Raw genomic sequence first — 25,712 nt, 5'->3', positions numbered from 1 at the left:
CAACTACTCTTAATTGGACACTATATAATCCTGATAATGACAATCCCCTTGAGTTCCCGCACTATCTTTCAAGCAACATCAATTCAAAATTGGCCATGTTTTGCAAACCTTACAAAGTGGAGATGAATGAAGGGGTGATTTGCAAGACATGTTATGTAGCCTTGCACTTCAAGTGCATTCTCAGTCTTTTATATGTTTCCACTACTGCAAAAGAAAATGTCATCCTTCTTCTTACAATTCCAACTATAAGCAGAAAAATGTTTCTTAACAAAGTACATTCTCTAACATTTATTCTACCTTCGATTTTGGTTGCTTTGTTATCCACAAAGTTCATAATAACCAATCATCTTAGTTTCACCACCTTCTCATCACCTATTCTTTCAGCGCTACTAAATCCCTATAGCATAGAGAAACACCACCAACATCACCGCCATAAGGAGGAAACAAAAATATCCATTTGTGACGATTTCCCCCCCAACTTTCCTCCCCCTGACACTAGTACGACTTCCATTCTTTGTGTGGATAGAAACGGGTGCTGTAATTTTACTACAGTTCAATCTGCTGTTGATGCTGTAGGCAATTTTAGCATGAAAAGAAATATTATATGGATCAATAATGGCATTTACTTGTAAGTACTTCAGGATATCTATGAGGCATGCCTGTCTATGATTCCATCCATGTTTTTACTGAACATATATTTTCCCCTCGGACCACGGTTTTAAAAAATTAGTACATTATGAAGTATATGATGTTGGTATTTTGTTAGCCTTGAAATGACGTTTAATTAAGCTTGTCGATCACTTTCAACTAAAAATGATGATAACTTGTATTAGTGAGAAGGTTATTATTCCAAGAGCCAAACCAAATATCACGTTTCAAGGACAAGGATTTGAAACTACGGCAATCGTATGGAACGACACAGCCAACTCTTCACATGGTACATTCTATAGTGGCTCGGTTCAAGTTTTTGCTACCAACTTCGTCGCTAAGAACATAAGCTTCATGGTGAGTACTATTCTGGTTTTTTGTAATGTGAATGAGCTTAACAATGAGCTTGAGCCCATAATGTAGAATGGCAAAATACATTACATTAGGCCATTTTAGCCTACAACAAACAAGGAAGTATACTAGTGCCTAATCATGTTTGAAACTTTGGATCCATACCAGAATGTAGCTCCAATTCCAGTCCCAGGTGCTGTTGGAGCTCAAGCAGTGGCCATAAGAATATCTGGAGATCAGGCCGCCTTCTGGGGTTGTGGATTCTTTGGGGCTCAAGACACCCTTCATGACGATCGAGGTAGACACTACTTCAAAGAATGTTTCATTCAAGGGTCCATTGATTTCGTTTTTGGCAATGGAAAATCATTATATGAGGTAAATAATTCTGGCATAATTTCATAAGAGAACTAAAGTATTCGTACTTCATTAGCTAGTGAGTGACACATTCATTCTGCCCTGCCTTATGGATTTCTTGTTGCTCTAGGTTTCCAGCATCAAACTCTGCTGTGATTGGCGTGGGACTAATATTTGATCCATGCCGGTCTAAAGTCTAAACAAACCGATGAAAAAGTTATAAATAACTGAACTGGCCTAACTTATCTGTTTACAATCTCAGAATTGCCAGTTGAATTCTATGGCAAGTCCAGTACCAGCAGGAGTTAAAAGCATAAATGGAGCCATTACTGCGCATGGTAGAGCATCCAGCGACGAGAACTCAGGATATTCATTTGTCAATTGCAGTGTGGGAGGGACTGGAAGGGTATGGCTTGGTCGAGCATGGAGGCCATTCTCTCGAGTGGTTTTTTCTTACACATTCATGTCTGATATCATCTCTCCTGAAGGATGGAATGATTTTAATGATCCCACAAGGGACCAGTAAGTATACACCTCCATTTTTTTTCTTTATTATCTTGGAGATTTGTGTCTTTATAAGCTGGTTGCTGATATGCAATATTGACATTACATCATAGGACCATGGTTCGGAAAATAATATAGATCCTTAGAGAACTGCAATTGACCGCCGCCGTGAGTATACGAAACCAATTTGATTTCATTTAATTGTCCTGTGAAACAGGACTATATTTTATGGAGAGTACAAATGTACTGGAGGAGGTGCAAATGTGACTTTGAGGGCGCCCTATGCTCAAATACTCAATGACACCCAAGCTGCTCCTTTCCTCAACATATCTTACATTGATGGAGAACAATGGCTGGAACCCTATAAGTAGAAATCCATTTTCTTCTACCGTTTACATTTATTGCCCTCCAAATGTAATAAAAAAATGAAATGGCAAAAATATCAAGTTCATTCTATCAGTTTTTGTAATTTAATTTACAATGTGCAGTCAATTTGATGGATGATAATAAACGAATTGAAATCATGTAGGTGAAATCCATATACGAAATAACTTTTGTATTCTATAACATAGCAAAAAAATTCAATCAAATCTTACTCAATTTGTACAAATACATAATCCTCCTTAACCTGCACAATTAATTTGTTTTTTCTCGTCGTCTTAATTTTTCAAAAGACAAAGGGATTTAATCATATTGGACTCAAATTGCAATTATATATACTAGTAAATAGGTACGTGTGTTGCACATGCTAGGAAAGAAAAATTGGGGAAAAGAATGAACTCATGTAAATTAATTAGAATAGTAAATTAAAAAGTTTAATAAGGAAAAAACACTTCAATACGCTAGTTGTACTCTTTGTTCGATTCGAATTATGATGCTCTACTATCAGCTTTTTTTTTTTGTTGGTTTAAATAAGTAGGTAGCTTGGACAAAGAAAGAATTTGGAGCTATCTTAAAAAAGCAATTTTTATTTATTTATTTCTTTTTGATTTAGAAACGATTACATTTGGAAACAATTAGAAAAACTGCATTGGACACTGTTAATATTTGGAATGAATATGTGGAGTGGATTGAATGTGTAAATAATAGCTTTCCAGAATATGGTTATGTAGCAAGATTACAATTCAAAAGCTTTCAATATAATGTGGATCTTATTTCATGTGTATAGAGATTCAATGATTTAAATGTTGGAGTGTTGATTTTTTTCAAACCATCTGTATGGAGGTGACAAAAGGAAGAAATTATGGATGCTAGCTAGTTGCATTGTTGAATTCTTACATTGGTTATTGGTCCCCATTCTGAAAATGTTATTAGCACCCAATGCCACATGCAGAACTTTGGCAGGTTTTGGGCTTCAACTTGATTAACATAATGCAATGGAATGTTAGTTCTTTGAGAGTCAAATTAAGTGTAATGATTGAGTAGTTAGGAGCAAGTGCACGGTGAAGGAGTGCAGAGGTATTATAAGGTGTGATCCATTGTGCATAAGCATTATGCCATGCTTACATGATTATAGAAACATTTTGTCAAGCGGCAACAATTTGATTATAAAAACATCCTTAATGCAGATGGGTGTACTGGGAAAATGGTAGTATTCTTCGTAAAGAAAAAAAATTGTTGGACTGGTATTAAAAACTCTAATATTGCTTCCAATAGAAGGAACTTTTGTATGTCAGAGGTGTCATGTTGAATAAAAACCTCATCTACAAATGTCTTAAAAAGAGGTTTTCTTCCATGCGTTGGTTTCCTATCATTTAGTACTCTGGAGTCAAAATAAAGAGTCCATGTTCAACAAAATTTTCACCATAGATATAACTTACCATCGTTTGATTCCATGACTGAAGAAAATTTAAGGCAATAGAAAACAGTAGTATAAAAAGTAAGTTTATTTATAGTAGTGCAAAAAATAATAATAATAATAATAACTACATCACATTTACACATGTAAGAAAGAAATAATGAGACTGGAACCTAAGCGTATTGGCAAATATTTTTTTTTTATGCGCTTTCTATTCCTTAGGACCCCACAACAAAGAAGTAAACAATGGATATTTTCAACTGTTTATGTTTCATATTATGATTTTCGAATAACTATGCCAAAAGTGAGAGGCTCCAAGTTTTTTATGGGAGTTAGAGGTTACACTTTTTTTTTTTTTTTTTTTTTAATGGAAAAAACCTTAGTGGTAGAAAACCAGCATAGCAGCTTTTAAACGCATGAATTGTGTAAGTTATGAAGTTTGATTATCCAATTAATATTTTAAGAATGCTTAGTTATAAAAGGGTGTATAACAAATATTGTAATTTAATTATTAAATGAAAATCATGGTTAGACAAATTCAATCGGTTAACTAATACATTAAAGTCATGCATATACTCCATTGAGGTGAGGAGGCAACAAAAAAGTCGTAACATGCATCTTTCACAAATTCAATATTGATGGGAAACATAAATTTAATTAGGCAGTTGATTCAATTTACAATCATTTAGTAGGGAACATCGCCAAGAGCCTGAATTATCGTTTTGTATTATAATGATCAACTCTTTAAGAGAACATGAGCTCGTCTGTTTGCCTATATTTTATTTTCATTCTTGAATAAGCATGGGCTTAGGTTATTGACCCAAATGGTTTAAGAGAATAAAAAAAAAAAAAAATTGACCCAAATGGTAGTCTTGTGGAACATTTTTGTTAAGAGAATGGTTGTCAAAGATTAGCTCTTCCCCTAACATTACCATTTACAGTGAAAGGGATCCATGTTCTAGTAACAAAGTATGGCCTAACAACGTTGTTGCACAGGACTACTCCTGGGGCTGGATGGATCAAGTGTTGCTTCCTTCCTTGCTAACCGTTTGGCTTCATGCCATTTATGAGTACCTAATCCTTCATTTATGTAACTTTCTAATTCCTCTAGCCATCTTCCTTCCAGCAACCACGACATGACATACCCTACAAAAGCTTGAATTGCTAGCTACTTGTGAATCAGGTTAAAGACATGTACATATCCACTTCATTTATATTGAGCAACACACTTTTTTTTTATAGCTAATTTGAAAATATGAACTTACCCTAAGTAAAACTTATTTAAAAATATATTAGTATATATCAGCCAAAGTGCAATGTGATTGACATATATCATTATGGATATTAAAAGGAAAAACTAACAACCTGACAGAATGCAATGTTCAAAGGCCAGGAGCACTTAATCCGTTGGTTAGTAAGTTTTTTTTTTTTAGAATAATAAATGTTTTATCAACTCCTGAAATTCCACCATTAAATAGATTCAAATGAGGGAACCAAAATTCTTAAAGCACAAACGATACTACATAATAGTACCACTGCCTATCAAGCACCCAATTCTGGGAATGAGCACTTAATTCGTTGGTTAGTAAGTTTTTTTTTTGTAGAATAATAGATGTTTTATCAACTCCTTAAATTCCACCATTAAACAGATTCAAATGAGGGAACCAAAATTCTTAAAGCACAAACGATACTACATAATAGTACCACCGCCAAGCACCCAATTCTGGGAATGGTAGCTTGAGATAGGAAAAGGTAAATGGCCAAAGCCACTACAAACAACTAAACAATCAACAACTCTAGTAGCAAGTACAACATCTTCAAAATACTGACAACAATAGCTAACAAAAACAACCTCATCACAGAAAAGGTTGGATCATTTCTTCTTGGCTGCAGACTTTGTGACCTTGGCTCCAGATGGATCTTTCTTCTTAACAATCTTGATGACTCCCACAGCAACAATCTGACGCATGTCCCTCACAGCAAAACGACCGAGTGGTGGGTATTTAGAGAAAGTCTCCACAACCATGGGCTTTGACAGAATCATCTTCATATATCCTACATCACCATTCTTCAGAAATTTTGGCTCCTTCTCAATCTCCTTTCCAAATCGCCTGCCAATCTTTGTGAGAATCTCATCAAACTTGACGGCAATGTGAGAGGTGTGACAGTTCAAAGATTTGGGGCATATCCATTGCCAATCGACCCGTGATGATTCATGATGATGACTGGGAAGTGGAGTTTGCAACTTCCTTGGCGAGGATCATCCTTGAGTTGGAGGCAACAAACCCACGCTTGAGAACCTTAACAGCAACATTCTTCACGTTAAAACCAACATTGTCACCGGGTAGCACTTCCTGAAGAGTCTCATGGTGCATTTCGACTGACTTAACTTCAGTTGTCAATCCAATATGGTCAAAGGTGATAACCATACCAGGTTTGATCAAACCAGTCTCGACACGACCGACTAGCACAGTTCCAATACCACCAATCTTGTAAACATCCTGAAGTGGGCGATGTAGAGGTTTGTCTGTAGGTCTCTTGGGTTCTGAGATCAGGTCGAGTGCCTCGAGGAGGGTTGGACCCTTGTACCAATCAAGGTTGGTAGACCTTTCAATCATGTTGTTACCCTCAAAACCAGAGATGGGAACAAAAGGTATTTTATCAGGGTTGTACCCAACCTTTTTCAAGTAGGAAGAGACTTCCTTGATAATTTCCTCATACCTAGCTTTAGAATACTTTAGTGGAATCCATCTTGTTACAACAACAAATCATCTGCTTCACTCCCAGAGTGAAGGCAAGTAGAGCGTGCTCACGTGTCTGACCATCTTTGGATATACCAGCTTCAAAACCTCCAGTGGTTGAGTCAATAATGAGGACAACACAATTAGCCTGTGAAGTACAAGTAATCATGTTCTTGATGAAATCGCAATGGCCTGGAGCATCAATGATAAAGTGTAAAATGATAGTTTTACCTAGACTTAACTATTTATGCTACGAATAAATAAAACTAAAGCTATTTTACTGCTATACTATCAAAGTTATCTACTCTCGGTTATCGTGAAGAATGTGGATTAGAGAATTTGTTCCACTCCTAGTTTGTTTAAATGTAAGGTTTCCTAGGTGGTGCTTCCTCGCCCCCAATTGTAGCTATTTCGTTAGAGATGTCGTTGTCTTGGTTGATTTTAGGGACGAAATCATCGATAGGGAAATCTGTCATTAGGGATGCAAGTGTGTGACCCTTTTCTGAAATGCAAGGTTCAAAATTGATGTTATAAGCACTCAAGTAGATGTCCCATTCCGCGAGTCTATTTGATTCCTGGGCACTTCAGAAAACTTTGCGAAGAGGATATTCTGTGTATACTTTGACCAGTCTTTCTTGGAAATACGGCTTGAGGCGTCTGGCAGCATGAACCAGTGCTAGAGCGATTTTTTCAATTCTCGAATATCTGGTTTCCGCCCCTGTTAGTGTCTTACTAATGAAGAAGATCGGATGACCGTCTTCTCCATCGATGAACAGGCTTGCACTTACTGCAGTATCTGTAGCGGCCAAGTAAGCTCCAACATGCTACCCTGTAGCTAGGCTGGCTAAGATTGGTGGCGAGACCATGTAGTTCTTGATTGATTGAAAGGCATTTTCATAATCATCATTCCACCTTGCTGAGTCTTTTAACGTCTGAAAGAAATGACGACACCGGTCCGAGTACTTAGAGATGAAACGATTTAGTGCTGCTAAGTGCCTTGTGAGCTATTGAATCTCTTTTTTTGTTTTTGGAGAGGGCATGACTTGAATGGATCGGATCTGTTCTGGGTTAGCTTCGATGCCTCAACGAGTCATCAAATATCCTAGAAATTTCCCTGATATTAGTCCAAAAACACATTTTAAAGGATTTAGCCTCATGTTGAATTTATCAATTCTGTCAAAAACTGATTGCAAGTCGAAGATGTGATCTCCACTGTGCTTGGATTTTACAACCATGTCATCAATATAAGCCTCCATTGTCTTGCCCAACATATCTCCGAATATGGTGTCGATCATCCTCTGGTAAGTAGCCCATGCATTTTTTAAATCGAAAGGCATAACTTGGTAACAAAAAATCCCTTGGTCAGTTATGAATGTCGTTACTTCTTGGTCCTTAACAGCTAGGGGGATCTGGTGGTATCTCGAATACGCATCCAAAAATGATAATCGTGGGTAGCCAGACGTGGCATTTACCAGTTCCAATATTCGTGGAATAGGGTAGGGATGAATCGGGCAAGCTTTGTTAAAGTTCGTGAAATCAATACACACTCTCATTTTCCCATCTTTCTTGGGTACTGTAACCACGTTAGACAACCACTGCGGATATGAGATGGGTCGAATAAACTTAGTTGAGAGTGAGTTTTCTATCTGGGGCCATGCGCCTAGGTTTCTGCCGAACTGGCTTGATGGCAGGATCAAAGTCAAGTGTGTGGCATGCAACTTCTGGGCTAATTCCTGGCATCTGCTCGACTGACCAAGCAAAGATCTTTTTGTTCTTTCTGAGGAGTGCCACCATTTCCTTTTGTTCATTTTCCCTCAATTCTGCCGATATGAAAGTTGTTTCTCCACCTAAATTCCCAATTTGAACTTCTAATCGGCGGTCTATAGTCGGTGGTCCTTTATTTCGTGAACTAGCAGTGCAAATACGGTGTGGGACTGATTCTAATTTAGACATTTCTTGCGAATTACTGAGAATTGTATTTCTCCACATATCAAATTGACGATATTCCTCCAAGACCTTTTCGTGACAGGTGTGGGAAGCCATCTAGTCGCCGCGCACCTTACAAATTTTGTCAAGAGATGGGAACTTTACTGGTTGGTGGAAGGTAGAGACTACTGCACCCATGCTGTGATTGCATTGTAAGGGGATTTGCAATTCATCAGAAGGAATTCAATGTCGATTGACTTGTCCATAAGCATGAATAGTAAAGAGACTCTTCCTACTGGGGTTGTTGTTGTTCCGTCAAACCCAATGATTAGATTATTTTCTGCAATAATTAAATTTTCTGACAGCTACATGTTATTATAGCAACCTGCAAAAATGATGCTGACAGAACTTCTAGTATCTGTCATGGTGCGCTGAACTCGCCATAATCCAATGAAAGCTGAGATAATGACAACATCATAATGAGGATGATGGATGTCAATTAGATCTCTATCACTAAAACATAGGAGAGTAGACTCTGTAGTTTCTGAACGAATTCCTTCAACAAAATCAATGTTATTCCAAAAACGACGGTTAAATCCGTCCTAAATCGAGATTTACGACGGAAAATAGTGTCCCAGACTCCGTCGCGAATAGCCCTGTCGTTAATATTAACGACGGGAATGAGTGTAGTAAGTTGAATTAGAACTACGACGGACTTGAGACAGTTTATGCCGTCGTTAAATATAGGACTCTCAAAACCGTCAGATATTTGTTTTCCAATGCAACTACATGTTTTCAAAACTGGAACTCTACTAACCGTCAGAAAATTTGGGTCCTTAGTTTAGGACATGCATTTCCGTCATTACAAGTTTAAGGTAATTTTTTAATATATATATATATTTTTTGTAGAATCTATTTTTCCGGACCCCCTCGATTTAAGGTTTCTCGATGATAAAATCAATTAGTAAAACAACATATTAAAACAACACATTTCAAAATTGATATATACATTGATAATTTCCAATTTACAATATCTTCAAGCTTATGATTGCCAACAACTAGGCTTTCAAAGTATACAAAGAAGAATAAAACATAATGAAAAAACAATTTGAAATTCCTATCTTCATCACCTTTGCACACATTTTGTTCTTTTCGTGGTGAATCACCGGTGGCGACACTACCACCCATGCTTGTGAAAGCACCAATGGGTCCATGGCAACGACACCAGCCAGAAGAAGCGAGCACCGATGAAGTGAGCACCAAAGAGGTCCATGGCAGCAGCAAGCGGCGCAGCAGTGTGTACCGGACAATACCGCGAGGGCAACCTGAAACTTGCTGATTTTGGCCTTGCTAGGTCATTCTCCAACGATCACAATGGCAATCTAACAAATCGTGTTATTACCCGTGGGTACAGCCTCGAGCTGTTCTTTGGGAACCACAAAGTATGGTCCGGGAAGCTTGACATGTGGTCGGTCGGTTGTATATTTCTTGAGCTTCTTCATGGAAAGCCAATCCCCGCCTCGGGAAAAATGAGCGAGCAATTAAACAAGATTTTTTGAGTTGTGTGGCGCCCCAGATGAGGTTAATTGGCCTGGGGTTTCAAAGATTCCTTGGTACAACAATTTCAAGCCATCGAGACCAATGAAGAGACGTGTCAGGGAAACCTACAAACATTTTGACCGCCATGCCTTGGAGTTACTGGAGAGAATGCTGACTCTTGATCCATCACAGAGGATATCTGCTAAGGATGCACTTGACGCGGAGTATTTCTGGACTGACCCTTTGCCTTGCGACCCCAAGAGTTTACCAAAGTATGAATCGTCTCACGAGTTCCAGACAAAGAAGAAGCGTCAACAGCAGCGTCAACATGAAGAAGAAGCCGCAGTTTACGAAGCTACAAAGATCCACAAAGAACATCGTGCACGCCTCCCATTCAACAGGCCGACAAAGACGCGCCACGACCGACACGGACCTAACCAGCCAATGCACTCCACGACCTCCGGTGGTTGCGGGACCTAGCCACCACTACGGAAAGCCTCGACCATCCGAGGGCCAAGTAGATACCCACTGGGGGAATCACGGTGGAGGTACAACCCAAATCGTGGAGGTCAAGGCGGAGGAGGTTACGACAGCGGGCCATACCCATGGATAAATAAATGGGAGGCCCCCTATAGTACTTAGGTTTGGCAAGCGCCATGAGGAGGATACACTATCCTACCTTTTGGTAACAAACTATGTAAACTCTACCTTCATTTATTTTTAATACAAATCTCCTGCTTACCTAGCTGAAAATAAAAGGAATCTGGAAATTCTACAACCAAATCCACCCATAACCCGAAAATAAATAAACACCACCCATTGCATAATATAGAATACACAAAAGAACAGATTTTATAAGCAATTACAAAGAAATCGTCAACTGCAATACATGTTCATTCTTTTGCACACAACAACACAGTTCCTAACACCAAACAAAAAAATCCACCACCCAATCCTTCCAAAGCTCGATATTAAAAAATATACCATCCTGTCCATCTATAAAATCACAGTAGAGTTACAATTTTAACATCAAACACCAAAAAAGATTCAAAAAATTCTAAAACAATAGAAAGCCACCTTGACCAAACCAACAACATGCTCTTTCAAAAAGCCATCGAGAATTTTGAAGCGTAAAGTGTTGTGGTGGTAACTGGAGGATCTGAATTTTCAAGGTGGTTTCTTCTTTTCTTTTTTGTTCTATAATTCTACATAGTGCGCTGTCAGTTGTTTTGGTCAAAATCAGGTCAATTTAATTTGATGTTGCATGCTTTAAAGCACAACCAACAAAGACATGACTCGTGAGATGATCCCCCGGCCCAATAGTAATGAAAACTCAAACTCAACCATCTTATAGTTCCCCTCGTCAAGAGGCCAATTAGTTTCTCGACACATAAGAAACTAATAAATATGTTCACATAAATAATAACTTTACAAACTAATACCTAAAAATCCACAACACAATTAAACATGCTACATAATCAGAAAATTTCTCATCAACCACCCTGAACGAAAACAGACGTATATTTCTCAATATAGCTTGGAAAGAGACAAATCCAATTGGGTTTGAAACTAGACTCACAGAACTACAACTTACCTTCAGACCTTGAAAGCTAAATTTTATTCAGAAAATCACAGACGTTGACAGAACTTGCTGAACTGTCAGCACAAGAACTAATTCATCACTCTGAAGTAAAACAGTCATAACTATCACTATATAACTTAGAATGGAACAAACCAAAATGGATATAAAACTGCACTCGAAAGTCTACAGATTCTGTTCAGACCAATCAAGCAAATTCCACATAAATATTTTAAGGAAGCTGACTAAACATAGAACATGAGCTGGAAAATCCTAGTTAACATAGCTGTGCTAAAACAGTTGTATCTTTTACTATATATATTGGATTGAAACAAATCCAATTGGATATCAAAGTTAAGTAAGAATTCTACAACTTCTATTTGAACCTCAAAACCTAGTTCCTACACATAAATCCACACAAGTCAGCACAATAGACCACAAAAAGGAAAGACAAACAAAACTAAGTTATCCTATTTGTCATAATTTCAAACTCTACAAACCCAAGTTTCTAACTTTTAGAAACATATCAACCCCAAATCAATTTTAGCAGAGAAAACATGAGAATCAACTCACCTGAATCAAGTCTAATTGAAATCAATTTCAAATCTGCCAATAATCAACTTGACTTTCTTTTCTTCTTCAATTAAAACTTTAGCAATACAACTCCCTTGATGTTTGAATTCCACCTTGGTACTAATTACATAAAGAAGAAGAAGAAACCATCAATGAAAAGCGCCCCCTAAATCTTTAGCTATTCAATGGGATAAAGTAAAAAAACTAGTTTGTTTTCAGATGCATCAACCCATAAAGATATCACCTGATCTTCTTATAATCCCACAATACCCTGCCCCACGTAATTCCAAATTAAATGCAAAGCCAATTATCCTCAAAGTACACAATAAGATCCTATTATAGCGACCCATTCAAAAGCTTGAAAACAAAAGAAGTATGTAATGTTGAACAGAAAAGCAAACTTGAACTAAGGCACTAAAATTATCAAGCGAAACTAGAAAATCCAAGACAAGGGGAAACCTCACCAGATTTTGAATTGAGCCTTGTTATATCTTCAATTACACACATGTACATAAATGGACTATGCACATGCATAGGTGTACTCACCAAACCAACAAGTCAAATAGCTTTAAAAGCAGTCTCTCCTTCCAGCTGCATAAGCATTAAACTAATCAACTAATGTACATCTAATGTGAAACTAATTACAACAAGGAATAATAAAAATGATATGATAGAGAAATCAAGTTTCCATACCCCTCCCATACAACATGTGGCGAAAACAGATAAAAACAGACACACATGTGGCGCTATGTAACCGACACTAGTGTCTGACACACACAACAAGCTAAAAACAGATATAGATACTAGTGTCTACAAGGCCAAAGACGTGCTAAAGATGATAGACCCACACTAGTGGCAACTCATAAAATTGGTATATATATGGACACTATAGTGTCAATACGTAAAACTTGTGTGTATACGGACACTTCTAATAAAAAAGAATTTAAAAATTACACTAGAGCAGTTTCATTTATTTCTTATTACTTTTGTTTACTTAATCAATCATAGCTTCATGATATAAATGAAACACTTGCTTAAAAAATAAACAAACTTCTTAAGTATGGACCGGTGGATACATTATAGTGGATATAGTAGTCCTCGAGACATAGTAGTGTTAAGTTTTCACTTTTACTAATATTCTAAATTATACCAAAGTGTTTGGAGAGTACCTCACCAATTACCGCATCTTACCCTTCGGCATTAGGAGAGATCTTTGTCGTGGCAACAAAGATGATGAATGTTCAATCTAGTCAATTTCAAATTCCTCACATTATGAAATCGGTTGGGAAGTTGCTCCAAAATAGCAAAGGATAATGACATTCGGCAAATGGAAAAAAGGAACATAAATATATTGAGAATACAGAGAATATAATGTACTCAAAGATAATACAATACTTTACTATCAATGACTCTGTAAGATATTTAACCAAATAATTACTACATAAATTCCAAAGAAGTACAATAGGCCAATTTGAATCAGGATCAAAATCATCACCAATACAAATACTATACAACCCCAATTTCCCCGTGCTTTCGAAGATACTTTCGAGTTGGCATGTGGGTGGACAGAGTATGGTTCGAGGTAACCAAATCTTAATTACAATGCAAATACGAAGACCTAATTTACTCTTAAGTTTTCTATATCTCCACAAGCAAGTTGGAGTTAGGAAGACCTCTACAGTAATATTATATCTTTAAAAAGCTTACTCCTAGGGCACATATGACCAGAGCATCATGGTGTTATAATTACCAAGAGCACATGGCAAGATAAAAGACCTCAGAGCATCACCGTATTATAATGAGATGCATGGAATAAAAACTAAGTAGTTATATAGTACTAGAAGTTATAAGTATTGTAAAAGAAAAAGTAAATAAATGAGAAAACTAAATAAACAAATAACGACTTAAAAATGAGAGGCGCTTATATAGTTATGACCTTGAGGTGCTCCAAATTGAGATGACTTTAGAAAAATCACCAAATGAGCAGACGAAGTTTGTTAATTATTCAAGGCTATATTTTCCCTAATATCTCTATGAACAATCCATATATAGCTGACAAAGCCTCACTAATCATACATTCAAAGTCTTTCAAATGCTAATAACAATTGAGCCCCATGTTACAGAATCCATAAACACACATGCCCAACTAGATATAACATAAAAAATCAATACTTTCTTTCGTTAACATTAACAAACAATTATTCCTAGTAAAAATACCAATCATTTAACAAATTTGACATGGCATAAGAACATTTTCTGAAACATAAGTGGTCTTAGCAAGAAGCGGCAGGAGAAAAAGTGTCAAAACACCTACAATACAACAAGCAACACTGAAACAAAAAACAAATAAAAATATGTATTAGTAATCCTTTGGTAAACACAAAGACAGAAGAAGAAATACCCTATTGTAAACACAAAAATAAAATAACAAAGAAATGAGAAAATAATCAAAATTGAAAAACTAGGAGAGACAAAAATTACATTTGAGAAAAGCATTCACAAAGACCATGTCTCCTTCGCGATCTGAACGCACCACCACCAAACAAAAAAACGATCTCTTGAGAAGAGGGTTTGGTGAGAAGAAGATGGGATGAGTTAGGGTTTAGGTTTTGAGTTAAGTATTGGATGATAGAGAAAAATTAAGGGTTTTATAATGATTCTTCTATTCCAAATGGATCCCCATGAGAGAAGAATACTTCTTCACCCAAATCAAGGGATTATTGGGCGCTTCAACTTCAGCAGAGAAGATGAGTTTTTAGGTTGAAGTGAAGCAAATCATGGGACCAAAGAAAAGGGTATTTTTAGGTTGCGTGAAAGTCTTTGAAGTTTAAGACGCGTTGAGTTTAGTGTTTTTATTAAGACGTATTTTTAATTACCAAATCTTTGAAGAGTCCTACACTTTGTACTTGCGACGGGTTTTGAAGGATGTACGACGGGAATACAAGTAGTTAATTAAGGACGGTAGAATTAGTCTTATAGGGTCGTCCTTAATCAACAATTCTGGTGTAGTGATTGTGGGCTAGTCATTGCTAAATTTTTCTTCATAATTTTTTACAGCAAAAACTCGTCTAATTGTCCCTTGTCGACTAGCCTATGTATTTTTCCCCTGAGGGATTTGCACTCTTCTGTTTCATAGCCGAAATCATTGTGAAAGTGACACCAAAGATTTCTGTCACGTTTAGACTTAGTGTTTTCGGGGCAAGGGCAAAAAAGAAAAAGTAAGTTCCCCTTGATCTTCTCATATATCGCATCATACTTGGCTTTTAATGGAGTGAGCTTCATTTCCTCACAAACTGTGTTTACCTTTTTATATTCTGATTTCTGTTGTTGCCCTTCCGATATGTTTTGCTTCTGTTTGCATTTACCTTCGTTTAAGTCTTTACTCCGAAAGTCTTTGTCTTTGGAGGCTTTTGATCTAACATCTTCCTCCACGTTAATGAACTGATGCGTTCGTGCAAACAAATCGTACTTAGATTGTAGGGGGTCTCGTACCAGGGAGTTGTAAATTCCGTTTTTGTCGAAATGGACGCCTTCCTTGAATGCATGAATGATCATTACGTCAGGGACATCAGCGGTCTCTGCTTGCACTTGGTGGAAACAACAAACTTTGCCAGTGCTTCATCCTTTTGCTGCTTGGTGTTTAGCAAGATGTGGACATCCTTAGGACGTGTCCAATTATGCTTAAACCGATCTGTAAACTAGTTTGCTAATTCCTGGAATGAAGCGATAGATCGAGCTGGCATAAGAGGGGGCATCTCTGCGCCAGAGAATTAGCCTGCTTTTAAACTCCATAACATGATCGTTCGGGTCACCTCCTGCTTCTTTGAACGTAGGAAGGTCTGGCTGTTTGAATCCTTCCTGATGCTCTGTATTTTGTATCTTTAGGGAAAATCTCCCGACGACATCTTCGTTTACTGCAAGGTCTTTCCATCGTGTTTCAGTGACACCCACATTAGTCATTGTTTTCTTGATGATGTCTTTGATTTGTTGTTCCGTGAATGGTTCTCCTGTGGCTTCTAGATTTCTGACTTGAGGAGTAACTTCACTACGTTGCATCTCACGGTGTTGTTGCCCCCAACTGTTGCTTGCTTCTAGATTTGGTTGGTTCCTTGGGCAGCGAGACCTATGCCGATAAAACGGGCTAGGCTGTCAAACTGGGGAGTCGTATCTTTGGTGTCGTCGTATTCTGGGCTGACGTTCGTTAACCTGTCTATATCGGTTTGCTACATTCAAGCCATGTCTAAGGTCATGTAGCAATTCGTCTCTGAGGTCCTGATCTTGGAGTCCAAGGGTACGTCTTATGGTGGATGTTGTCCACCTTTCTGATGCGCTATGATCAACATTCAATGATCTTGTCATGTTATGACCACTGCTACGCCTAATGTTGTTGGTATTTCGAGATCTGGATCGCCTTCTTGACTGGGATGAATGTCTGCTTGACCTTGAGTGATATGGATGATGCTTAGGGACAGGCTCCAATGGATGGATTATACCGTAATTAAATTATAGTCGGTTGAATACACTCCGGTTTTCATCAGATCTGGGGGCTCTTGCCAGTGTGGAAGATGTAGCATCGGTGTAACGCCCGTATTTAAAATATGTATTTATTTATTAATTAATTAATTTAATTATTTATTTAAAATTTGCTGGATTGGATTTGGGATACGTGGGCCTGATTTCTGGGCCCGAGTCTGTGTTGGGCTTAGGTTTCAAACCTAGGTATATATACATATTTTTCTAGAGAATAGGGTTTTTAGATAAAAATAAAATAAAAATGGAAGCGGAGATAAAAGCTCGTTGGCTAGAGCGCGACGATTTGGACTAGGAGGAATTCGTCAAGTTGTTAATTAAGGTGAGTAGTTATGTTTTCCTTTTTCATCGGAACTAGAGTTTTACGTCTACGAATTCAAAACATTTGCTGCAAATAAAAACATTTACTGCCGAGTTTTTCCGCTCAGTTTCTATGTGTTGCCATTATTCTTCTTTCGATGTTTTTCTTATCGCGTTGAAGTGTTAAACTTGTCAGATTGTTAAACTGGTTACTTATATATTGTTTGTTGTTCGTAACTACAGAAATTATTGAAACTGTTGGAACAGTTGGAACTCTGGAGATTTGGTAATGGAGGCGCGAGCCCCTGGGAATCGTACTGCCTTTATTATGTTGTTTGTGTTAGTGGGGTTATGTTGTTGAGTAATCAAACGAGTAAACAAATCGAGAAATCCATTGAAACAAATCGGTGGGTTGGTTGAAATTGGGTGGACTGTTGAAGCTCTGAACAAGCGTTAATGGAGGCGCGAGCTCGAATTGGTACTGCCCTTTATTATGTTGTTTGTTCTGGTGGGTTATGTTGTGGGTTAGTTGGATTAGTGATGGGTGATTTAATGCTGGATTGGATAGGGTTGTCGAAGCTTGTAGCAGCCATTAATGGAGGTCGAAAATTATAGATCTAGTTTTGATGGAGTATATGGATTGAATGATTTGAGGTTTTTGGTTTTGTTAAAGTTGTAGGGGTTTTTATAGGGATTAAAATCAGTTGGTTGAAATGGGTGGACTAGTGGAAGTTGACGGTGGTCGATCCGGTGGTGGAGGCTGCTGGAGGGAGAAGATGACACTGTTGCTGTGTTTGGGCTTGGGCCTAAACATTTGTTTGGTTGGTCCTTAGCTTGTTTAGTTGTTGGGCCGAGTTCTATTTTGTTTCTTTGGGCCCGATTCTATTTGGGTTGGTTGGGCCAGTTCTATTTTGTTTCTTTGGGCGGTTTTTGGTTGTTTGGTTGGGCGGTTCTATTTTGTTCTTAGGTCCACCACTTTAGTTTTCTTTGGGCCGAACCGATTAAAGTTTTGGGCCAGTTTCAAGTTTGTTTTGGGGGCCGGTCCATATAACTTAAAATAGATCTAATTGGATCTTTAAATATTTAGACTTTTGGGGCCGGGTTCTAAGGTTTGGGTTTGGGCTCGGCTAGTTGGGTCCAAATCATTTTCTTAGTCATGAGCCCATGAGCCATGCACCTTTGCCCTTAGCCATAAACCATGGCTATGACCGTGAACCTGTTGAACATGGAAACGACAGTTTGACTTTGACAATGACAAGTTGACTTTGACATTGATCGTTGACCATTGACCATTGATTGTGGAATGTTGACTTTTTCCAGTTTTTCACATATTTAAGAATATAGACAAATGTAGTAATAAAATATTGTCACAAATTGTATAACTTTGTTTGTCATTATCTAATTAAGATTTGACGTGAGTAGTGTGTAAAGAATATAAATATTGACACGTAACAAGAGGAGAATTCTTATAAGACTTAGATATATACGTTTTTATGAGGATTAAATTATATACGGACTTAGATTCATGGACTTTAGTATTGGGCTTTGATGGTGACTTGAGTTCATATAAATATATTGAACGAATATGTTACAGGATTGATTACTATTATGAGTTGTTACTTAAATGAATTGTAGTATTTATGAAGGCTTGAGATATTCCATATGGTGTAGTGCAATATATAATTGGCACGTGAAATAATAAGTTTCGAGATTTGATATAGAGATATTTAGATATCGTGCAATGAATAGTATTGGCACGTGATAATGTGGATTGTATTATAATGAAAAACGTTGAGCTTCAGTACAATTAAGTATACTGGCATGAGATAGAATAAGAATTATTCTGAGATATAAATGTATGACACTTGAATAAATTACTAATGAAAATCCTAGAACCTAGCTACCACAACTCATGTGATTTGTCCCTTGTGATGGGCGTATGTGATATGATTGACCCTTCTGGCATTTCAGTGAATCTGAATGCCCCTTCTGGCGTAAGTAATGTGATTGGCCCTTCTAGCGTTTCAGTGAAGCTGAATGGCCCTTCTGGCGTAGCCGAATAGTAGCTTGATTATTCCGTTCGCAAAATTTAGAACGAGACGCGCGATATTTTATGTCGTATAATGGCAGTACTCACATAATGGCTTCCGTGTGTGGGGTTACTCGATGTCTGCATCCCGCCGGTAGGTAGTTACGCACGGAGTGGTTTATTATGTGAGGGGAGGCATGTGGATGTACATGTTCGGGCGTTGGGGAAGCGATTGTGGTAGCCAGGAAACTAGGTAAGACATAGATATCTGACGGATTTTAAGGACACGCAAAAGAAAGCCTTAAATACTATAATTATGGTAATATGTTGGTTAATGATATATCTTTAAATATATGATTGTATATGGTTTTGCAGAAGGGTGGGTCAAACTAATTACTTGTGCAGAGACGACCCACTCTGTAATTGAGCATGAAATTCGGTAAGTATAGAATATGCTTAGCTGGTTATTAGTTTAGTTAGAACCTAAGGCGCCTCGGTGGAGGAACTAAATGCCTTTGTATTATTGTTGGGAAGCTAAGGCGCCTCGATGGAGAAACTACATGTCTTATTTATTATGCGTATGGTATGTTGTATTAGTCGTTGGAAGTTAAGGCGCCTCAGTGGAGGAACTAACTGCCTTATGGATTGTGTATATATATATGTATAAGTATATGTTATATTTTAGAGATACTCATACCAGCATTTTTATAATGCTGACCCGATTTGCATGTTTTCTTATCGGGTGTGTTCATTAAATGAACATAGTTGATAAGTCTTAACAGGTTTAGTATTGAAGAAGGTTGGTTGCTGCTTGTGGTTTGCCTTAGCGTCGCATTGCAAGATAGGTTTTGTTTTCCCTTGAGGTGATATAGATTTTCAGTTGAGACAATGTTATTTGTATTTTCATTTGTAATTTTAAATAAAGAGTTATTGAAAATAGATTTGTAACCTAATCTTATTTGTGAATTTTTGTAATGAAGATGACTTTTGTTTAAGTTAAAATTTTTATTGGTTTTTAATTATCCGCATATTTAAACTGTTTATGGGTTTTTGGAAATTGAGAGTGCATCACACCTCGAAAATCGAAGAGTCGGGAACAAATATTGTTTTTCCAAATTCTGTCGAAAATTCGGGGTGTGACAATCAGCGTCATCCCTTTGTACTTGCTTCCCTTTGTCCAGTTGCTTCTGCAAGTAGTTGCTATGCTCCTTCTCTCTTCTAAACCTCTGACGCAACACTTCTAAAGGCACGTCTTCATCTCCTATCTTCATATTTTCCGGATCTACTTCGTTTGCATTTGTAACATCTAGTTCTTGAAGGTGAGTTACTAGAGCCTGAGGTGGCAGACATCTAGATCTGGGCTGTCGTGGCACTTGAGTTACTGAAGGCGATCTTGCGATCCGCTTACGGGTTGATCTATCACTTACTGATTGATTAGTACTTCTGGATTTTGTTGTTGTTGTTGTTGTTGTTGTGTTCTTGCATTCATGTTCGCTTGGGACCTTGTAGTTTTTACCATTAATGGTGCTTGGAAGAAATAACGTGGAAGAGGGCCCGTCAATAAGGACCACGGACGGCGCCAATTATGTTTGGGTAAGAACTCACCCGAACACACTAACGATCTTGTTAGGAAAATTGTTGCAGAATTGTTGAGACTGTACCTTTAATGACTGCCTACGTATCCAAATCATTCTCTGGAATCAAATTTCTCAAATGAAAGTAGTTCTTTGTTTCAAAGGAATGAAGTATTTATAGGATAATAATAAGAAATATCCTTTCTTTAATTGCTAGAAAATCTTCTGTAATTATGTAAAGTCTTAATATGGAAGCATATCTTGACAAATCTGAATCTGCCATATATAGCTTGTGGTGCCATAATTTTGGGGCAGGATAGGCACACCATAATTTTGGGTAGAGCAGGCATGTCATATCTTTGGGCAGGGCAGGCACCCCATAATTTTGGGCGGGGCTCCGGCATACCATAATTTTGGGCATGGTACATAGTTTCGCTATAACGGTACCCAACCCAATGATTGTTTACGAGGGTGAAGATATGACGGCACATACAGCCATGGCCCAAAATATCGCCAAGATATCCGATATCTCGCCGATATATCTCGGTAAATTGGTACACCGAGATCGATATTTTCGAGATATATCCACCGAATATTAAACCCCTTTTTTTCCGAGATATATCGGAATTTCCGATATGAAAGTTTATATCGCCGAGATAATCGATATTTCCGAGATAATCGATATATATCGGTTGACTTTTTGACCAATTTTTAATAATTTAATATTGAAATTTCCGAAATATCCGATATATCCGAGATATATCGGCGAGATATCCGAGATATTAGAAACTTTGGACTGGTCACCAAAAAAACCGAGATATCCGATATATCCGATATATCCGATATATCTCGGTTTTTGGGTACACCGATATATTAAACGATATCGAAATTTTGGGCCTTGCATACAGCTAGCAAAGCTGCCCTTGCTGATCAACAGAAACAAGTTCAAGAAAACATACATTCTCAAATCAAAAGCTACTCAACATTGATGGACGAGATTCTTGTTCCCAATTTCATGAACTCTAACAACCCTCTGAATATAAGTGGTGTTCCTCGTCGAAGTGGCCTAAGTTTTGCTGTTGGCAAAGGTGGGCCACCTCCCAATCAACCCGGTGAGTGCATGTTTTGTGAAATCTCATAGTGCGGTAGTTGTAAAATTAGAAAGATTTAAACTGCAAAGGAACTCCAATTTTTGCTCCCAACATTCTATAAGGTCTTTTAGCATCATCAATTGTCATATATTTCTGAAGGTCTTACAGCTAATACATCAAGTAATTCTCAAAACTATGTAAGATTGGAAATATTTATGTTGCCCCTCAGAGGCAGCGTTCAGCGTTCGGCGGCTTCTTTGTCTTAATCTAAGCCTCGGGTGCATCTTGACCAACCAATACCAAACTGGAGGGCTAGGCCTGGCCCACCATTTCACACTCCAAGTGACCAAGTGTAAATCGACCATTGTAATAGAGTTCGTCTACCACGAGGATATCCTCATAGGGACGCCAGCTGAGACCGTTGGATGATCCAACGGTCCGAAAATAAAAAACAAACCCATATTCTCTCTTCCTTTTTGTTTTCTTTTTGTTTTTGATTTTCAGACCATTGGATCTCGGATCCAACGGTCTCGGAACACTCATCTCTATAGGGATATCCTCGTGGTAGCCCAGATCATTGTAATATTATTGTTATTATGAGGGAGAGTTGTGGATAAATGATTCTCGTCTAGGATATTTCATGTCGTTTAAGTGTGTGTGTGATTGGAGAGGAATAGTTTTCATGGGTAATTTTAACTTTTAAGTTGAGAGCATATCTTTATCCCGTAGAAAGCTTCTATAGGAAAATTCCATGGAAAATCAGACAGTAGGGCCCATTGGAGAATCTAAAATGGGATGGCATGAAGCAAGAGAAAAACCACAAGGGATCTCCAGATGGAAATTCTCTTGTAATTCAAAGACACCCTAAGATAAAATCCTCACTGTATGAATATATGGCAAGTTGAACAGCAGCAAAGTCCTGACTAGTGACCCTTTTATTTTATTTCTAATAAACTGTATGCTACTATCTTTATTACAAACCTCCTTTTTTTTTCTTGAAAACGTAAAGCCTGTTTGTTTTTTTTTGTTTTTTTTATGCCCTTGACATCAAACCATCTCAAATTCCCCATAAGGAAGCTGGCCAAGGTTTATTTTTAAATGGTGAGGCTGATGTGGGAGCAGTGGTTGCCCTTTACCCTGGTGTAACATACTCCCCAGCTTATTATCGGTATATCCCAGGGTATCCAAGAGTAGACGCTAATAATCCTTACTTGATTACAAGGTATGATGGCGTCGTGATTAATGCACAGCCTTGGGGTACTGGTGGTTGGACTCGTGAGTTATGGAATGGCTTATCCATGCCAGCAGTTGGATCAGATGTTCGTCCAGGTACTGATAGAGGCTCAGACCGTATGTGGAAATTGCTCAAAGCCTTTGGAAGGTGGCAGAAGTGACAATAACGGGGAGGTATTGGAGCGACGCAATCCACTCGCCTTTGGTCATTTTGCCAACCACCCTGGTCAAGGAATGGAACCAAATGTCATGGTCTGCCCTTACGACTTTCCAATAAATGAGATGGAAATGAGACCCTACATCCCAAATATCTTGTTTGGAAGTGATGAGCCAGCAAAGATGAAGAGGTTTGGTAGTTTTTGGTGTAAATCTGGGAGATCTGATGAAGTTTCTGATGTTCCAGTTTTAAAGACGCTTGTTTTGGTTGCAACAAGGGCATTGTGTGATGAAAGATACTACTAAACTACAGGTTAAGCAATTCAAAGCAGCAACCGGATGTCATTGAAATCTTAATGCTTATCCTAAACAGTGAAACCTAGGGACCCTAGCACTGGTCTGACATCAAATGAAAAGGAAGAGCTCACATGCTGCAAAGGAAGTATGTGGCTTTATTTAGCTCCACCTCCGCTGGTCTTCCTCTTCATCGACCGGAGGCCATGGGATAAGCAGGCCAGCAGGATGTCATTGAAATCTTAATGCTTCTGCATAACTGCAGCACTAAGAGGTTACAATTGCTTCCGAACGATTGTGGCCGACTCCCTCGTATATTAACTTACTGACTTTGATTTTGTTGACAGAAAAGCAGCTCCACTTTTTAATTGACAAATCTTTCACCTATAAAGAAAACTCCTCACATAACAATGTGTTTTGGTTCAACTGGATTTTTTTCTTCCTATTTTGCCCCTAACCGTTTTCGCTTATTTCAACTGTTACCAAAGAAAAAATATGTAATAACTGATGGTGAGAAGGGTTAAAACAAAATTTATATGACCCACTAAACACAAATTCACAAGTCAAATAATTTCTATACTGAAACTGCCCCTGGTGCTTTTCCATTATTTCAAAAATATATGAACAAAATAACATAATAAGGGCATCTCCAATAGAGAGTGGAAAAATCCACCTCCACATAGGCACCATTAGGATTATACACTCTAGAGAAATCCCAAATACATAAAGTGTATATTTACTATTTGTGGTTATTCCAATAGTAGGTGGAGGCAAATGTGTAAAAATAGATAGCAACGGACTTAATCTGTCACAGCCTATTCAAAATAATGTAAAATAACGGATTTGGTCCGTCGCAAAAGCTTAAAACAAATAGTGGTCCACTTTCAAACGTCATTCAAAGCAACGTCCGTGTTTTTAAGTTTAATATATCACTGAGCGACGGACTTAGACCGTCAGAAAACAAAAAATAAAGCTTCAAACGTGTGTTGAAGTGACGTCCGAAGTTTTAAAAGTTAAACAGACGTTATTTTAAGTGACGTCCGGCTTTTATTAACTAATAATAGCGAGGGAATTCCCCACCCTCTCTACTAACTAATACACTATTACCTACGGTATAGCACCCCCATTGGAGAGAGTTTTTTTATATTTGGGGTGTAAAATTTCCACTCTATACGGTTTACACCCCCCATTGGAGATGCCCTAAGTGATGTAAAGGATGGGTACAAACATAAGCATGCTTACTGTATCTCATATCTTTCTCTTTAATATCTCATCTCTTTTGCTATTATCTCTTTCTCCTCAATATCTCATCTCTCATTTCTTTCCCTCTCTGTCTTAATAAATTAATATCTCATCTCATCTTTTCCTCAATATCTCGTATCTCTTGCTATCTCTTTTTATTCTTTCTCTTCCATATCTCACATCTCTTTCATAATTTCGCCCTCACATCCAAAATTTCAAAGTTTTTAAATTGAAATTCCGAATGAAATTTTGATATATTCTAAAATTTGAAATTTACATTATTTTACACCACAAATTCAATATATTTACATTCGTGAACATTTATATCTTGATTTGGAATTTTGGGATCGGTTTAATTTTACAAACGCGAGTGAGATCGGGTTCCGATTATTTATATTTGAATTTTTTGGTTTAATTGAGTTTTCATCTACGCATCAGTCTATTGGGGTGAGTGTATATTTCAGCTGAGTTTTTAATCGAATTGAGCTCTCATTTATGCAATTATGCATCATTCTGTCTATGCATGATTCAACATTTATATCTCATTTACATATGTTCACATGCAAAATAGCAAAATTGTATAATGGATAATTATATGTAATAATCTTTGTACGTATGAACATACAGCTCATGGTAAATTTCACGCTCATTGAGCGTGCCCAAAAGGCTAGTATAAGTAATCCACAGGTCATCATTCTCCAACCTCACTCAACTTCTGATTTCTGAACAACACACCCCAAAAGATCTGATCCCTAAACTCTTGGAAGTATATAGCTCTTTACATAAATAAATATAAGAGAATTCTCTGCAATACAGATTAACTATAGCAAAGTTCCTAAAAATCTTCATAATGCTTCACGAGGTTTATCAGGGCCGTTCTACGGTCTTTGTTAACCACACGCCATTACTCGACTCTGGTTTTTTCCATGAAAATTACAAGGCTAGACAGCAGAGGTTACCAAGCTCATGATACCTACAAAGACGCTATGAGAGGAAGGACTCATTGGACGACTTCATATAATTATACTGACTAATCTTTAAGTCTCTACGAACAAATGGAATACAAACAAATTTCAAATTGTGTCTTACTGAACCTTATGGTTTTTCAGCCAAAAAAAAGAACCTTATGGCTTATGCATAAGAGAGAAACTAGTTTTGGAACCCGTCCTACAAACTGGTGTTGTTATATTAAATTATTCTAAAAAATATTAGTAACTATGTAGAGCTATGAGATATGAAAATTATATTAG

At 37.6% G+C, this 25,712-nt stretch overlaps 1 protein-coding gene and 3 pseudogenes across 2 annotated transcripts in view; 3 read left to right on the top strand and 1 right to left on the bottom strand.

The window, feature by feature from the left end:
* The window catches only part of LOC147506266 (elongation factor 1-alpha pseudogene), a 34,114-nt pseudogene extending 27,535 nt beyond the window's left edge, over positions 1-6,579 (bottom strand). The window contains exon 1 of the transcript XR_015193680.1: positions 5,451-6,579. The product of XR_015193680.1 is annotated as an elongation factor 1-alpha pseudogene (transcript). The remainder of the gene's footprint in view (positions 1-5,450) is intronic.
* Positions 228-2,381, top strand: LOC147506267 (putative pectinesterase 8). Its single transcript, XM_086558507.1, has 5 exons — positions 228-628; positions 834-1,005; positions 1,168-1,374; positions 1,616-1,875; positions 2,075-2,381. The coding sequence occupies exons 1-5, from the start codon at positions 258-260 to the stop codon at positions 2,226-2,228; spliced, it is 1,164 nt and encodes a 387-aa protein (XP_086414633.1). The 5' UTR covers positions 228-257; the 3' UTR covers positions 2,229-2,381.
* A 3,014-nt stretch (positions 6,580-9,593) lies between the features above and the next one.
* On the top strand, positions 9,594-10,518 carry LOC147506265 (cyclin-dependent kinase C-2 pseudogene; annotated as a pseudogene).
* A 10,832-nt stretch (positions 10,519-21,350) lies between these two features.
* On the top strand, positions 21,351-23,571 carry LOC147506264 (uncharacterized; annotated as a pseudogene).
* Positions 23,572-25,712: the final 2,141 nt, after the last annotated feature.

The sequence above is a fragment of the Coptis chinensis genome, chromosome 4 (genome assembly GCF_015680905.1).
Source record: "Coptis chinensis isolate HL-2020 chromosome 4, ASM1568090v1, whole genome shotgun sequence".
NCBI classification, from domain to species: domain Eukaryota; kingdom Viridiplantae; phylum Streptophyta; class Magnoliopsida; order Ranunculales; family Ranunculaceae; genus Coptis; species Coptis chinensis.
This window is presented reverse-complemented; position numbering and strand designations above follow the sequence as displayed.

Coding starts and splice junctions, on each gene's coding strand:
- LOC147506267 (XM_086558507.1), top strand. CDS start 258: ATGTTTCTTAACAAAGTACATTCTCTAACATTTATTCTACCTTCGATT. Junction 629..833: donor ATCAATAATGGCATTTACTT/GTAAGTACTTCA, acceptor AACTTGTATTAG/TGAGAAGGTTATTATTCCAA. Junction 1,876..2,074: donor AATGATCCCACAAGGGACCA/GTAAGTATACAC, acceptor CCTGTGAAACAG/GACTATATTTTATGGAGAGT.